General features: G+C 37.0%; 1 protein-coding gene across 2 annotated transcripts in view; it reads right to left on the reverse strand.

Moving 5' to 3' along the window:
* Positions 1-17,446, reverse strand: part of LOC139135842 (plexin-A2-like) — a 110,681-nt gene that overhangs the window by 34,043 nt on the left and 59,192 nt on the right. For both annotated transcript variants that reach the window (XM_070703592.1, XM_070703593.1), the window contains exons 4-12: positions 12,264-12,398; positions 5,028-5,137; positions 4,630-4,756; positions 4,359-4,518; positions 3,576-3,784; positions 3,102-3,218; positions 2,513-2,617; positions 761-854; positions 141-328 (exon numbers count right to left, since the gene is read on the reverse strand). In XM_070703592.1, coding sequence (XP_070559693.1) covers positions 141-328; positions 761-854; positions 2,513-2,617; positions 3,102-3,218; positions 3,576-3,784; positions 4,359-4,518; positions 4,630-4,756; positions 5,028-5,137; positions 12,264-12,398 — 1,245 coding nt within the window. The remainder of the gene's footprint in view (positions 1-140; positions 329-760; positions 855-2,512; positions 2,618-3,101; positions 3,219-3,575; positions 3,785-4,358; positions 4,519-4,629; positions 4,757-5,027; positions 5,138-12,263; positions 12,399-17,446) is intronic.

Genomic DNA, 17,446 nt, shown 5'->3' on the forward strand with positions numbered 1-17,446 from the left:
CTATTAAGAATGTATAATTGGTGACTGCACATGATAGACTTCATTGCTATTTCTCTGAATTATCATTTCTACAAGAGGAGCTGATGTTTTCCAAAAGTAAACTTTAATCTATTTAACCAAAACAAGCTACATCATCCTACCTCAGTGATGGTTGGGTCTGGACATATCTTGTCCCTGGTTAACCAATGAGTAACTTGACTACATTTACTGACAACCGTACATTTCTGTTCTTCATCACCACTTTCACACCAACCACAGTTGTACTTGAGATCTGCTTGATGACAAACTCCACAGTTGGATCTTCCGACATCACACTTGTATAGATTCACTAAAATAGTAAACAGAACAATTACTTGCAGTTTTGAATACGTGCCTTGGCTTTCTTTGTCAGAAATCAAACCTTAAACCATGAAAGTACATCTCTAGGAGTAAGTTCTATGATTTATTTAATGGTGGAAGACAAATACATAGATATGAAACTTTTGAAATGCCATTTGATAAATTTGCCTCCTTAACATGTACAACAGTAGTGGTTAAATTTTAGTCCTTTCCAACAACATTCTAGAGGGCGTACTAAATGATAGCGCATACATGTTAACTTTTGACCAATAGGAAGGGTCATTTGCAACTCCAATACCGAAAGATCTAGGATGTAATATCTATGCTGGCACTTGTAAACTTTTACTCAGATGCATCCTGCATGGTAGAAGTTTAAGTAAGGCACTGGTTTCATAGCTTCGAAGAGGCTTCAGTACTTTACCTTGTACATTATCAGGATTGTCAACATCAAAACCACTATTCCATCTCAGCTTGAGAGGTACCAACTTATTGCTTACTTCTTGGGCATACACATACTGAAAGATAAAGAAGACGTTGTTACACTGTTGGCCTTGACTATGAAGTTGATGGGTAACTGTCTTACAATTACTCATTGTGTGACTGTAGTGAACACTGCTTGTCATGTAGTTCCAGAGAATAACTCTATTATGATATGTGAGATGGGACTATGGACGCCTAGACTCTCCACAGTCGCTGTGCCTTGTTTTGTGCGCGCCCAAGATGGGTCTGCATTCGAAGACTATGCTGTGCAGCTGTGAGCACGCGCTGCCAGACACAGCGACTGTCCGTTTTTGCAAGGATATGAATATTCATAAGGGTAGTGACCTCAAAAGAAACACCTATCTAACTGGGCGGAGAGAATATATACTAGTAGCTGGTAGACCTACATATGTGGTATGTTTTTATTTTTCATTTTTCATTTTATTCGGCTATGCTATTTGTCATTTTTGTTTTGATTAACGGGTGTGTGGAGTTCTATAAAGTACCCGGATCAGGCAGAAATCCGACCGGTCGCTTGCAAGAATGTCCAGACCCTAGGATTTGTGTTGCGTCTCTGAAAGGCGCGCGTGTTCAAACAGGGGAGAACGCGAATCGTAGGGTCTCTGCCAGACTAATGGACGCCCTGTGTGTACTAAAATCGTGATATACACTGAGATAGAAGTAGCAGCTCAGTGTATGTACCATACTCGTCTTAGTATAACCCCCTGCTCGTTATAAGCACCTCCACTACTTTCAGAGGATATTTGAAAATATTGTACATCAGTGTATAAGCTCCTACCCCAGTTGGGCTAAAATGTGGAAAGATAAGGAGAGTATAATGGATTGTTACAGTTGGTAAAATTACTTTTCAGATCAAAGAAACTATTAAAAGATGTTAAAACAACGGAGCATTGAAGTTCCCATAACAGCATCATTACGAAAATGGCATGTTTTTCCAGTACTGTTTTGACTCTCTGACCCAATGTCCCCTGTTACCTAAATAGAACAGTCCTACTCAAAGGTCACATTCCCTATTGTATACTTTAGCTTCACATCCATGATGTTGGTTTTCATCCTCTAAACAAGCAATTGCATTTGTTTGAAGTAATTATCCCTTCATCTGTGAAGAATTTTTACTGGTGACTATTACAATTTTCATTGCTATATTGTTGTCACAAGATGCTGGCCATTTGATATTGGAAAGTTGAGTTGCTTTTACATACAGCTATAAATATTCACAATTCACGCTATGCTGTTGATCAGCAGCATACATTATGTCTTTATTCCAAGTTTACTTTTTATTTCAAGATATGATTAAAGTGGAAATTTTACAAAATTGTCACCACTGTCTCCAGGGATTGTATAATCAATATGGTTAGAAATAGCGATATAAAATATTGTATTGATTGAGCTCTGAAATCATCGCTAAAAATCAACTTGTATTGAAGGGCCAACAGCTGTTACTTTTGATCTTGAAATAAAGACTATTACCCTTTCCAACACAATCTGTTGTGTACAATTTCAAACATTATTGTTCATAAATGAATTCTCATTTGGACTAATTCACTCATCATGAACAACAAGGGACATCAACATTGTACAAAATGTGTTTACAAGCTGACCACTGGGCACTTCAACATAATTTTCAGAGTGGTGCAAGAAAATATACGGGAAAAAATACGATGTAACTTACCTTTGAACTTTGACATCTGACAGTCTGTTCATCAACTCTCTGTCCATCCACAACAACTTCAACTCCTTCGATGATGAGCACGCATTGATAACCACTCTGACCACTCTGTTCAAATAACACAGATTTCACAAACCATGGTTTGGACTCAATCATGATATAAATTCATACCAGATATGTTGCTTTTTTGAATGTACTGAATATTTTTATGCTTCTAAGTCATACAGCAAACAAAGAAACACTCACTATTGTTGACGATGTCCACATTGACAACTGCATCTACGCTGACAACGACAATTTGACAATGTATGCTTACCAGTGTCTCTACAGACTAGTACAGATAAATTGTGAATTATTCTGTGTTTGAAATGGGTTTATGGCCTGTGGCCAATAACTCTTGTGAAGCAACAGTCTACTGTCAGGGATATACTATATTCTCATCATAATTCAGAAGTTTTATATAAAATATAGTAAAATACTCTTCAAATGCTACTGTATGCCTGGACGGAACAAAATTTGCACAAAAAACATCAAGTATAGCCGTTGTATTAAAACGATGCATTACTATCATTAACAACAACTATGAACTTACCGTGGCTGTTGGAAAATTCTTCCCTTTTACTTGGTATTCCTGGTCCACATCCACAGGAATCAAAATGTCATCTCCAGCCGTGATCTGGGGACACCTGTCGGAACTGCCTTCAGCATTCTGGAAAATCAAAACATTGAAACGTGGTGTTTGTTATTTAAGAGCTAGTGTGATACAACCAATTCTCACACACCAACTAGATAAATTTACCCTTTTTTGGTTATACACATACTCTTTAAAACATGTGCAACAGAAACAGTTCTGTGTTTAATTCTTGTCCAAAGCATCTCTCATTCAATACTCCATACAATATCTTCTTTTACCAAAGAAGAAGATATGACCAAAAGTGTAACCTGACCTTTGCATGCAGTGTTTTTCTGTATAATCAAAAGGATGCCTCAAATGCTACTCGTGCTGTTTTTGGAAGTGGCTCTGCATGCTGAAGTTCTGCTCTACTACTCTCATAGCAATACTTACGGCATTTCCTTGCACAACGCCATCATTCCTACATGTTGTGGTGTCCTTGGAACATTTATTTTCAAAAATGCACCAATCACAGCCATAGCTATTGTTGGTACAAGCCATACAGGTCTTGAAAGACTCGCATTTGTAGAAATCAAAATCCACACTGACAAAGTTAACATCGGTTTCATCTGCCAGAAGGGATAATTTCACTCGAACAAACCCTTGAAGATGAGAAAAATAGCCTATTTAAGATTAAATCACCGTAAAAACATATTTTGCAGAGATGATACTGTGACTGACATGTGAAAGGAATAATACTGAAAAAGTAACAAATGAACGATATCTGCCAACTGAGGGCGCTGTGTAACCAAAACAAATAAAAGTTAGATTGAAGCAGGTGGAGACAGTTATAAAAGGTATGGGAGGAGTGCTTGCAAATGTTGATATCAGAAAGTCTTTCAATTTAACATAGTATAATTATCAATCAGCCAAATAGTACGATAATTTCCTACCAAGGAGGGGTGTAAACTCATACATGAAACCATTGTTTCTTGTGTTGAAGGGTAACTGTTGAATGTAATGACTGATCATGGAAAGGTTTACTGTAAACACAGCCAAGGAAGAGGTCTGCAAGTTACAGCAGATTGTGAAGCCTGAACTGTATGGTTCATCACTGTATTATCCATGGTAGTTTTAGCCATGAGAACAGTGACTATGTCAACAAGACTTGTAACAGATATAAAAATATAATAGAAAAGGGAAACAATTTGTTTAAGGTTTATCCAACTGTCTCACCTCTGTCTCCAGGTGCTGGCACATTTGTTGGGGATGGTGTTGAACATGCCAGCTGATTGCCATTTTGTTCTTTTTTAACAGCGTCTGTACTTCCAAGGTTAGCAAACACACAGCTGAATCCACCACTGGTTTCTGGGAGACTGGTGACAGTGAGAGTCAACTGAAAAAACAACATAGTGAAAAGATGGTGTTTAATCCTTCTATCTAATTGTTAAGATAATAAGTTACAGTACATAGATTTCATTGATTTTCAATTTGGAATTTTACTTACTGTTTCAAGCTGTCCTCTTTCAACACTAGCTGGTTCCACGACCATACTTGGGCAAGCACCCAGATTACCAATCCACCTATTGGAGTTATCATCATTGGAACCTGCGCACTCTGCTTTCCTGCTGCACCTATAAATACAAAGTAAAACTAATCAATCACCAAGTGAGGGCGCCATAGAATATTTACTGGCCGTGCCATACCAAATGCTCACAATACTGTACATTTTCCTGTTGTTGTGCATAATGCTTTGGTTTACAGAATATGATATCATTATTGCCACAGCCCATAATGACATCACTGACTATGGTCAAAGTACAAAATCATGTCATGGAATGGACATAATTCTCCTCACAGACTTTCCCTACTCCAAAAAGAGTCCTACACAAATGAAATGCTTACTTGTTTTCCAGTGAACACCATCCACAGTAAGGGTCCCCTACTCCCTTGATAGCAGTGCAGTCCTCACAGTTTGTGTACTGTTCACAGTTTTCAACCGGTACCTTGGTGATCTATGATTTGAAAGAGATTCACAAAGGAATGTTCAATGCATGAGATATTTATGCGTCATCCCCTAATACTTGTCACGCTTCCCATCTTAGTCCAGCTGAAAAACCTTCATGTAAACTTTTTTGACCAAATTTTAGCACACACATAGCAATACCTTACTGTAAAAGAAGGTATATTTAGACTAATTTGTCTCTTTGACATACAAATTTCCCACAAATCAGAAAACTTTACTTGGTACTGTCAGTGGGAGTGTACCTGGGGAACATACTGATAACTGAAATGGTCTCCTTGGTTAAGGACAAATTTATCTGCCAAAAAGTTGTATTGACATCCCTATTTTTAATGGGTTGCTTCTAGGTGGGGGAGAACGAAAACATGTTTTAATCACTTGAGTAAAGGAGGTCAAAGGTTGTACTCTCCCATGGAGAAGCTCAGTGAAAGCATAATATTTTCATTTGATGGCAGTGAAATCTTCCAGAGAGAATTGCCCCCATTGAATGTGATGGTTAAACTATATCTACCACCACTGCCAGACTTCATCCTTGGAAATGATATACAATGTATACTGTTACTATGTAAAAATCTCCATCTTCTGTTTGGAATGTGACCTTGCCTGTAACCTGGCAATTCTAGAGTTAATTCCAGAGTTTAAAACTAAACAGAGCAGTCACACCAAACAGATGTGGTTGATGGACACTGACTGCTAATGCTCTACACACCAAGTCACTATTGCATGTGCATTGGGCAAACTGTGTGACTTTGGCATGTCCACTTGAGAGAATGCGTGGCAGTCTTACAAGTGCTTCCAAGAGAAAAGTTGCTGTGTAAAAGAATTTTCTCATCACTTGTCAATTAGAAAATGTTGTGGAGAGTTGATTGAGAAGCAGACACACTGTTTAACAGGCCAATAGTTTATTTACTACCGGTACATGTTTATATGACAGCAAAGAAACTGACAAGGTGGACATTACTGCCACAAAAAGGTAAAAACTTTGAGACACTTAGTGCTTAACAGTCACAGTATTAAAGCTATATGCCAAAAATCTAACTATCAGATTTTACCAAAACAGAAGATGGTGGTACATTCTGGGATATAAACAGGGTTTTATTGATGCTGTTTGTTTTATACCAATTCTCTCTAGCTCCTTCCCAATCCTTGTTCTATCCTCACACTAGAAGTTAGACTGATTCTTTTTGCATCGCTGCACAGAGACCAAAACCAGTGCTTCCCTCTGATAAGAAAAATATTTCACTCTGCATACCAAAGGATCTGACTCTGTTAATCTTTAATGGCTACAAGAGCCCTTTTGTCACACTCTCCAGTGTTATACGTTGCACTTAAATGAATAATTTCACCAGATAACAATTTATACAGTAATATGATATTTTTATGTGCACTGATTTTCACATGACCTTTGCACACAAGACACTCATAATAACACATGCTGATACAAAACTTTGCAATTAATCTGATTGCAGGGTATTTAACCGTTTCATTCTGTGTTCAAACGATTGTTGTGAAAAGCAAGGATTAGAGTGTGATTTTAAACCTCTTCGACGTGGCAGACTGATATTAAGAAGGATCGCATCCATAAGCAACATTAAAAATGAGATGAAACTTTCAGAAAAGGAAGTACTGATGTAATTGAAATTAAATCATGCGTCGTTGGATGTTTGTGCCATGGAAGTTGGAAGTTTGAAAACATTATGCATCAAAAAAGGGCAATTCTATTATGGTACCTGGAAGCCATCAGCTCACTGAAACAGAATGGTCAAATATAAATGAACTGTGATGAGCTCCCTCTGTTTTCTATAGTGACCTGGAAATATTTGAAGTTGGGATGCTTTTAGGCCCAGTAGGAGTCTATTCGATCGCAACATCTATATGGGTTGTCTGGCGACCTGACAGGGACCTCGTTTAAGGAACCTGTGGTGTTACCATGAAAACATCCTTGAGCATTTGATGCTCTGTCCAAAGTTATGATGTGCATATCACTTCAGTTTCTGATTATCACTTCAATGCTCATTCCCTGAATTTCACAACATGTACACAAATATCTGTGCCGATGCTTTCAGCCTGGTATAACCTGGACACTGTTTGTCCTGGATTGCTGGGGATGCCTGATGTGAAAATGTTACTTCAGCAGCAACTGTTGATGTGAATGTGTTGCATTTGTTTCAGCTAGGCTAAGTCTGAACCTGATCAATGCAAAAAGGACCACAGTCAGACTCTGTGTACAAGTTACCCCATGAAGAAAGGTCTTTTCAAATATTTCACATTCAAATATGGAAACAAATGATGAAAACAACTGATGGGTCTGGGGCACACTTGCAATCACAACTATTGGAAGTGTATGCACATGACTATATTTTCTGGCTAACCACAGTCGTCATGGTTACGGTACTCTTGATTGGATTAGTTTCAACTTGCTGGCTCTCACAACACTGGTCTCTAGGCCTAGATGAGAATGTCACCACAGATACATCATATCAAGATGACACAAACATCAGTAATTTAATGAAGGATTAATGAAGGATTGTGAAATGTGAAAAAAGAGAAACAGGTATGAAATTTTGAGCTAGCAAAGACTTACTTATCAAATGCATCAAAGCATTAGTATTCCCTACATCAGATGAAACAAGGGCTATTATTGGCTATCACAGTTTTATGAAGGAAACTTAAAAGCATTCTAATTGGTGGTTAATTCAACTTTCATTTGCCTTTTGTTGGACATCACTGCTTTTTGAATGAGGAATAAATGACTATTCCAGTAAAATTGGATTAAATGTAAGTCACACTAACACATAAAGGCTTTGCTTGCTTTGGTATAGTTGCATCAGCTTGTCAGACTTCATATCACAGTGTATTGAAAACTAAAGCAACTCACACAGGATGGATTACAAGTCAGTTTTCAACAAAACAGAACCTAATACGACTACAGAGATAAATACAAACTGAAATGGCAGCACATGTAAGAACATGCTTTTGAGCGTCAGCGTGGTGTCCAACAAAGTTTTTGTGTGGCAGTTTCATTGTATGTCTTGGAATGCAGGGTGTCTTACTGAGTTATGGTGTCAATGAAAACTACAGTTTACATTCCTGTCATGGACTGCCTGCATGAGATGGATCGGATGGTATTGATAAGAATCAAAACTGACAAACTGATATTGGTGAGAATGAAAAAACACAAAACTCTGAGCCATTACTGTATAAACACACTTTTGCAATGGAATCAAACTACTATTAGTCAAGTATCAAATCTCCATTGATTCCATCAAAGGTCACATATGGAAGGCAGTCTGCAACATTAATGTCTTTCCGTAATCCTTCTGAAACCAGCGGGCAAGGTTCTAGTTTTATATGTGACGGGAAATGATTACTATGATCTGATGATATCAGGGGGATTTCTTGCTCTAAAACTGGGTTAAGGGTAATTGTTGGCAAGTTGTTTCCACAAAGATGTTTGCAACAAAAGGTATTTAAGGTGGCACTGCACATATGGTAACACAGGCTATTTCACTCAGAATCACTGTTTTGTAAAGATTCAATTAACTTTTATTAATTTGTCAACCCACGATTAAAATATTGGTTGGCTCAACCTTTTACCATGTCAAGCAGTCATAAGACGGTTGAGAAAGTAGTGCAAATTTATGCAAATTTTTGCAATTTTCTGGTATATCTTTTTCTCCCATGTTCAACATTTCAGGAAATTCAACTCCACTCAGGCTAGTTCACATTTTGTGAAATTTTCACATTACATTCTTTAAATACTATATAACGAAACAACAATTTTTTTTAAGAACACAGTTCTTTCATTTCAATTTTACTTATCATGATTTTAATCACTTTTTGGATGTCAAGTCTTTCAACCCCTGCAATTTAAAAATGAGAATAGATAATGCAAAACAAAATTGTTCTTTTTTTCCACATATGCTTTAGTTTCAAATGAGATCTTAAATTTCATAAAGTAGTATCAAGTTTTTGACTGAAGTTAATTTTTATCATTAATACCAAAATTGAGGTTTTCTACCCAAATACGTATCCCCTTCACCCTTCAAGTTAACTATTGCTACCATGATACAAATTTTTAAATTCTCTGCTTATGGGGGTTTTCATGTCACCTTTGATAAGAAATATTGCTTTGAAAAAATGTGTGTTGGTTTAGTACAAAGCTACTTAAAATAAGAATACAATTCTTTCTGAAAGAGTAAATTTTATCAAAAGCTTAGGATCAGTACGATATTTCAAAGACGTCATGAAATAGTCTTCTTCTGAATGGGGATATGCAATACAAAGATACACAATATCCCAGTGTCCGCATATATACATGTACACACATATGTACACGTATACACAGTGTCCAAATAGTACCCACTGTATCTATCTATATCCATAATCTTGGGCTTATAATTATTGGTTCTGGTCTTGTTTAGGATTTTGGTAAACTGAGATCCTGGATTATATAGTTCAAGTCAATTTGGGGTAGCTTTCTTTCCTCACAAATTTACCATGACAGAGACAATTAAAGGAAAGTAATCAGTTACACCTTCTGTCTTTAAACAGCCTGACATCCACCATTACTCTATTTTTCAGTTTTAATTCTCTTTGTTGTTTATTTGTTATTTTAGTGCTCAGATTAACAGTGTACACTAACATGCTTTATCCATCATATTATTTCGTACGCATTCAAAAAGAAATAACATCGGGCAGTCTATCTGCCGTAAAATTTGTGAGAAATTCAGGTAGATAGAGCTGTCAATGCCTACCAACGGTAAATAATGATATATGACAGCCACTGAGGCATTTCCCTGTGCACTTTCATGCGAAATCTAATTTGCTCTATATCCTCTCTTGATATTCAACACTGAGTGATAATGGCATCTTGTGCGTCAAAGATTCTGTCATTCTATTTGAAATCCTGCCGTAACTCCTGCATAGGACAACTTGACATTCAAGTCATGAAAGCATCCACACATCTACTGAGCAGATATTATCTAATGATAGGCAGCAGAGGGGGCCCCTTCTGAACTTGAGATAAACCACTGAGGTGAAGAGAGGTGGTCCTGTTCTCAGTTTCTAACATGCTGATGAGAAGAAACCAAAATATTGCATCAAGACAATATTTTAAATTATTACATGCCTCGTATATCGAACGTCGCGCGCTCCATAGGATTCAATGGTAACTCGCCGATGACGTCGCGGGCCGCATAGTCATCACTGGACTGAAAGTGAACCGGAACTATTTTCAATTTGAAAACTTTTCGACATAAAATCTTGAAATTGCATGTTTTGCACAGAAAATCCGGTTTTTGGAAAATTTCGCATAAAAATATTGATAACCGCATAACAGTAGTTTAAATATATCAATGCGCCATTCGATGATGAAAATCGTTCTATTTTTAACCGTTTTTTGTCTAAAATGAAAATAAAGCATTTGACTATAATTTGCCAATAAATGTAAATATTTTTGGTGCAAACTGAGTAAGAGAGGCATGTAATAAAAACATTATAGCCCAAACAAGGGACTATGTACCCTCGGGCAGGAGACCATTTGCCCTCCTTACGTCGGGCAAATGGTCACCTACCCTCGGGCACATAGTCCCATGTTTGGGCTATAATATATAACATTTTATGATAACACTTGTAGATTTTGTCTGTCTCTTCCACTGGTGTTGAAAACATTTTTAACAGGAACTTTCCCAATAAGACCCAGATTATTGTTAATCTATGCAAATGAAAAAAAAGCCACACTTCTGGTCGGACATGCCGTGTTTGGTCCCAGAATCCCATAATTTTGCCAAGTTTCAGGTGTTCATTGTCATTGAATATTGCATATGATGTCTGTGATTCAGCGACTAAACTTGAATCAAAAATAAACTGAAAAAATGTTTCGGGTTTTTTTTGGAGAATAGGTTTCAAAATGTGTTCCCTGTACGACCATTTGACCACTCTTTGCATATGTCACGAAAGTGCCCATCATGATTATTCAAATTTCTCATATGGTCAAAGCGATGCTATGAGAATTCAAAAACTCCCACCCAGTATATGCAGATGGTTGCATCACCAGTAATCCCCTATTGTGCGCCCACAGTCCTGTACCTTCCTGTTTAAAGTGATATTAAAGTTGAATATCCATATCATACAAACGCATTTTACCTCTGCTTGAGATTTTGTTTCTTTTTTCTATAAATCTGTGTTTTGCCTGGTGTTTCAAACTTGTTATCCCTTTGAAGTTGTTTTCAATTATTAATTGAGCTAGCTCTTGCGATTCAGGCAATTACATCAAGCAAAACTTGTACAAAACTGATTCTTCATAGCAGGGCTGTATTGAGGTCAGTATTTGGCCTTACAAGTCCAAGCACCTCTGTCAGAATTTAGCAAATTATCTAGCAACCTATTCTTGAAGTCTTTGTATTCCTGATTGAACACTTCAATAACCAGTATTTTACTCACAGATTGATCAGGCTAGACAAGACATAGTCTTGAGGATCTTAAACTTATGATAATCATTCTTTCTGGCAAACAAAACTACCTCTGACAGGAATGCTTTCTTTTTTTTCCTTTGCTTTATTTTATTAATCTCTCCTCCTATACGCAAAAGCCAAAGAACAAGATGAGATAACCATTACACATTATGTAGTGAAGCAATGAATAAGTATCAAAATGCTTTACTCAAGGCACAACAACAGATTTCATTCCATCAGAAGAAATCACTATTCTCACTGGTAAGTCCAGTATGATGTCTTCTTGTTGGCCTTAAGAGAAGCACATCACAGCATACTTGACTTTGTGAAATTCTGCCATCACACTGAGAATAATATTCAGGTAGTTGTCCACTCTCCGTTTTTTACTGATCAATGTGAACCAGAACCATATAGCTTTTGCAATGTGTTGAGCACAGTATCATTTGATGAATGTTTTAATTAACCACAAACCAGTAATTAGAAGGTCCGTTGTTTAAAACCACTCACTTTGGCTGTCAACTGGCATCAGAACAACTAGATTATCAATGCCACAACAGAAACATCACAAGCCTCTAGACAGTCTCTGCACACTCCTTCATGACTACTGAAGTAGCTCATGGTATCGCTATGAGCGCATGGTATCACAGAACAGAAAACACTCACCTGTCTTTTACTCATGACGTAGATAAAGTTTTTCTGATTATCAAACACCAGTCCATTCTGTACAATCTCAGGGTTGTCTCTGACAACAGCGATGGCTTCATACTCTGTAGCTGATGTACCACTTGTAACTTTCAGCTGAAACATACAAAAGTGAGTTTTAACAGCTTTAGTAGTATCACTGCAGTGGATTTATTTTTTTGATGAAATATAGCAATGAGTACACAACATAGCTGCTATTGATAGATACTTTAACAAATTTTGTCTGTTTTCACCTATTTTATTTAGGCAGCTTTTGGTCAGAAGCATTAATATGACATTTCAATGGTTTCCATGACAGCATCAGTGGCAAAACTTGTTACTTCATCATTCTCATATGCAAAATAACTTTTTATTTTGCATAATCATATTAATATGATGTATGCACACACGCACACATATATATATTATTTACATCTGCAATGCAATTAATTAATAATACATGAAGTAACATTTCTGAAATAACTATTGAAGCAGCTTGTTTTCATTGCTACCAGCAATAACATGGTATCATGATTAGCTGATCAATGGAAATACATACATGATGCCGCTGCCTAATTGACAAGATATAATGGAATTCCATTTATACAAAATTAATGATATTTCCTGAAGAAAATCAATTTGGACTGATGAAACTTGGGCATCATGCACATTTTTGAGGTGGCAGCTACGTGTATCACTTAGCAAGAACATTTACGGAACCTGCAAACATGCAGGATAATCCACACATTCTGAAGTACCCTGCCAGATATTTCCAGGGATATACAACCTAAGGCTCAATATTATCAACTGTAAGAAAATTATCAGGAGGCTGAATCTTATGGCTCAGGCTGAGGAAACACAATTTTGTAGATCACCCAGGGAAAATTGACTCCTGACAGCTTCTATATTAATGACACTGTGGCACCAGCAATACTGGTTTTGTAAGTGAAAGGCCCCGAGGCTAGCTACAAATCATGGTACTGACTGCATCCATCAACATTGAAAGAGTCTTTCACACTGATAGACACAGAAACATGTAGGGAAAGGCAGACAGACAAACAAACACACACGGACTGTAATTTTTAATCCTTCATTCATGTTTCCAGGTACATAACAAAATATCACTAAAATTACATGCTCCTCATGACATTTTAGATTTTTGGAAAATAAAATTTAAAGAGTGGAGAAGCTACGAAGCAGAATACCAATGTTTCAAAGAAAATACAAAGTAGCACAGTGAATAACTTAAGATTAAATTCCTACATTTACTGAGAGAGATAACTATGAAATATTGCAAATGAACATTGTATTATTTACTATTTTAAAAGATTTGTAGCATTTCAGTCAAATGTCAGCATGGGCAACTGTTATGGTTTGCCTGGCAATGTCTCCTGCTATTGTTTATTCTCACAAACCACAAGTCTTAATAGAATAATTATGATGGGGCACAACAGTGACCTTTGGGAAATAAAATTCTGATAAAACACACAAAGTCTGGGAAAGTACTGACAAGTAAAGGAATTTCTACCAAACCAGATGGTGAGAATATCATAGTGAGAATGGATCATTGAAAATGCAATGTCTCAGACACCGCAACAGGTTGCACTTTCCAATGCAGTCACTACCATGTTCTCTTAAGAATTAGCAACACTGGTGATGTTAAAAATGATGTAAAAATTCATTCTCATCAGGTGGGAATGACTGTATAATTGTGACAGCTTCTGCTGTGATGAATTAATTATGCACCAGTAACGAGGGTATTCTGATAGGGGGTCAAAGCTACTATGTAGAATGTGACAAACGCGGCCGATCATAAATTTTCTCTGCTCATTTAATGATATCATTTATTATAGCCTCAAGCAACAAACTTTCCACATCCTCAACGATATATTATGGGGGAATTTATGACAGTCGTTTACATTTATGTTAATGCAGTACTTCAAGGGTTCCTGGCATATTGATGGCATCACGTAAAAATAAATGGATGTCCGGTATCAAAGAGGGAAAGTGCGGAAATACATCACTGTAGTTCTAGAGGAACATAGCTAGTTTTGTAGAGACAGGGGTTGTATGGTTACTATGCATGGCTTGTGAAAAATCCAGCAAGAGATAGCAGAGAGCTTAAGAATCCATTGAGGTGGGCAAGTTAGTTGAATTGCTGGTGAAGACAAGACAGTTGATGGGGGAAAAAAACAGGAAGACAAACAGCATAAATCTACGATGTCCACAATGCAGAGTAAGAAGCACAATTGACACCTGCCAGCTTTTAACAGACATGACACTCACATCTTGACATGGTGTATTCTAAGAGCACTAGACTGTGAACTTGGAGGTTTGATGGTCCAATTCCACAATGAGACAGCACAGAGGACTGAGAAAATAGCAAAGAAATGTTGCTATGTTCCCGCTAGTGTAAGTCTTACTTAGAATTGCCCTCATGTCCGCCAGGCAGGATTTCAAATACAAGTGATAATCCAGGTAAGAGTACGTGTCAAAGGCATCTTTCAAGTTAGTCACTTTGATGGGCAAAAACAGCTAATAACTAATACCTTGAAGGATTATGCCATTCTTTTTTCCCTCTTTTTGCAGATGCCATTCAGAGCTTCATATGTTTACAGATTCAACAAATACTGACGACACTGGAAAAAGACTTAATCTCACACAATTTATCACTCGAAGGGCACGTGATTGACAAGACCCTGGGGTTGATCCAAGTGTCATTTCTATATGCATCACAAGGACAATGCCTTGCTTATTCTATGCATTTCACAGTCAATTCATGTCTAACACTCTTAGCTATGAGAACAAATCATTTTCCCTTGAGATCTGCAAAGCTGTGACATCTTTTAATGAAAAGAAGAGAGAAAATTCATACCATGGTGAGATGAAATTTCACACAAAAGACTGAAATATGAACTCCTGAGTTTCCATGTCATTGAATAAACTCAGCATACTCTATTAAAATTCTACACACGATGGTGGTGTCTCTCACAAGATAAAATTTGATTCGTGTCTTTGCAGTTATCAGACCACTTTATTTTATCTTCCTAGGCAAATACGTCTAGATAAATGGGAAGATTGGGGCACTCCAGTTGATATTAATAAATATTTGAGCAGGCAAAATTTGTGTAAGCACACTAAAATTCATGCATGAGCATCAACTGTGATGAGAAAACAGACAGTCAAGTCAAGTAAAACTTATGACAGCAGTCATAAAATTTCAGTATTTCCACTTAATTTTAAACTGTTATTTTAAATAAATGTCTGATCGACAGGAGGTCTGCATTCCCTAAATTGGCCAGATAGAATATAGACTTATTTCATCTGGGCCTCACTCAGTTTTTCAAGGCATGGTTTAACCTACATAATAGGAACAGGGATGATAAACTTAGGTCAGTGTACTAATACTAGTTTGGATAAATCACTGAATATAAATTTACAATTACCACGGGTTGCAGATTAGGACAAAGTTTTTGGAGGGCAAACAGCCATGCTTTAAGCCATGTGTTCCCCAGTGATAAATTACACTAACACATTCAGGCCATCTGTATAATCTCAACTACATGAACAAATACACTAAAAATCTGTCAAGTCTGGAAGCTATACTGAAGGCTGTACTGTACTACGATATTTGTCTAGTGGCCTGTGAAATGATTTCTCTCTGATGCAAAGTACTCACTGTGATATAAAACCATGGATTACATTTTCCTTTCCATAACAATTATCTCACTTTTAACCCCAATGATTTTGTTTGTGGTTACCCTTTCAAATGAAATGCTTTTCATGCCTATACTTTATCTGTTATCATTATATTAAAGGGTTTCTCTTACAGTTCACAACAGTTCAAATTTCCTTCCACACATAAAAATGATATACACTTTCACATTCTACAAGTAATAATAACCTAACATGACCTTTGAAATGACCCTGGAGAGTTCACATGAGGACAACCAGATCACTACTCTCTGACCTATACACACTTTCAGTTTTTCCAATTTTTCAGTATACTCTGGGGGAAATGAGCGACCAGTGGGCATCAGTAAAAAAAATGATTTATAATCATACATCTGTAAGAAACTTCTTGTTCTGAGCTGCCTTCTCAATTTCATTTGTACAAGCCCACATCCCCTGTTCAAGGACTGCATGCATGGCAGCTGTTCTTAGCAAGGTAATCTTGTAGAATTGAATTACCAATGTGACAATACATTTCCCGATCTGTTTCTATCACATGAAAATTTCACAGCTGTATAGAATGACAAGCTTATTTTCTCCATGAGTAACATTATCAAACAGAACCACAGTGACAGCATTATGAAATATTCAGTGTTTGGCTTATCAAAACGCACTGTACGCCTACAACATGCATTATAGTTGTTGTTTTTGTCGTTGACAGTAGAAGTCATTCAAATTTACCACTAAAAAAACTTGAGGATAGTAACATGAAAATGGAAAAAAATAACAAGAAAGCTTGACTGTCAAACCAGAGAATGAAAGGAATGCAGAGTTGAGATCAAGAAATGGTCTCAATATGCAAAACTGAACCTACAAATGAGTACAATACAGAGCTTCTTAAACAGGCTGAGTGGGATGACAGTACTACAGTGCATTGTTTAGGAAACAAGTTTCAAAACAAGGGCAGAAAAGTGCAGCTTGTCTGTTCAAGAAAGCAGAGAAGGAATATATGTACCCGGTATTTGGTTAAAAGCACATATCTGTAGGAAAGGTTATGTTTTGAAAATAATTTAAGACAACAACTTGTTAGGTGGTTTTCTTTTGGGAGTAAATGGTGATTTGTGAACAGGAAGTCTGCACACACATACACACACACACACACACTCCTGTCTCTCCATCTAGTCCCTTCATTCTCAGGGTAAGTGAAAACCTGTGATGTAGTATCTGCTGAGGGCATGGCACCTTGATGAAGTGTTAAACAAACTCTGAGGGATTCTGGTGTCACAGAGAGTCTTGGTGATGCAAACCCTTGGGTGAATATGTTTTACACAGTTCACAAATTCTATGCTGACTGACGCGTTGTTGTCTTCAAGAATTACAACAATGTTGAATAATGGTGAACAATGCTGGCAAGTGGAAGAAATTCATTAGCTTTTCAAGCAACACAGCAGTCAGGACAAATTCATCAACATGTCAAGAAACATGGTTCACCT

This window comes from Ptychodera flava, chromosome 6, assembly GCF_041260155.1.
Source record: "Ptychodera flava strain L36383 chromosome 6, AS_Pfla_20210202, whole genome shotgun sequence".
In the NCBI taxonomy this organism is placed as follows: Eukaryota; Metazoa; Hemichordata; class Enteropneusta; family Ptychoderidae; genus Ptychodera; species Ptychodera flava.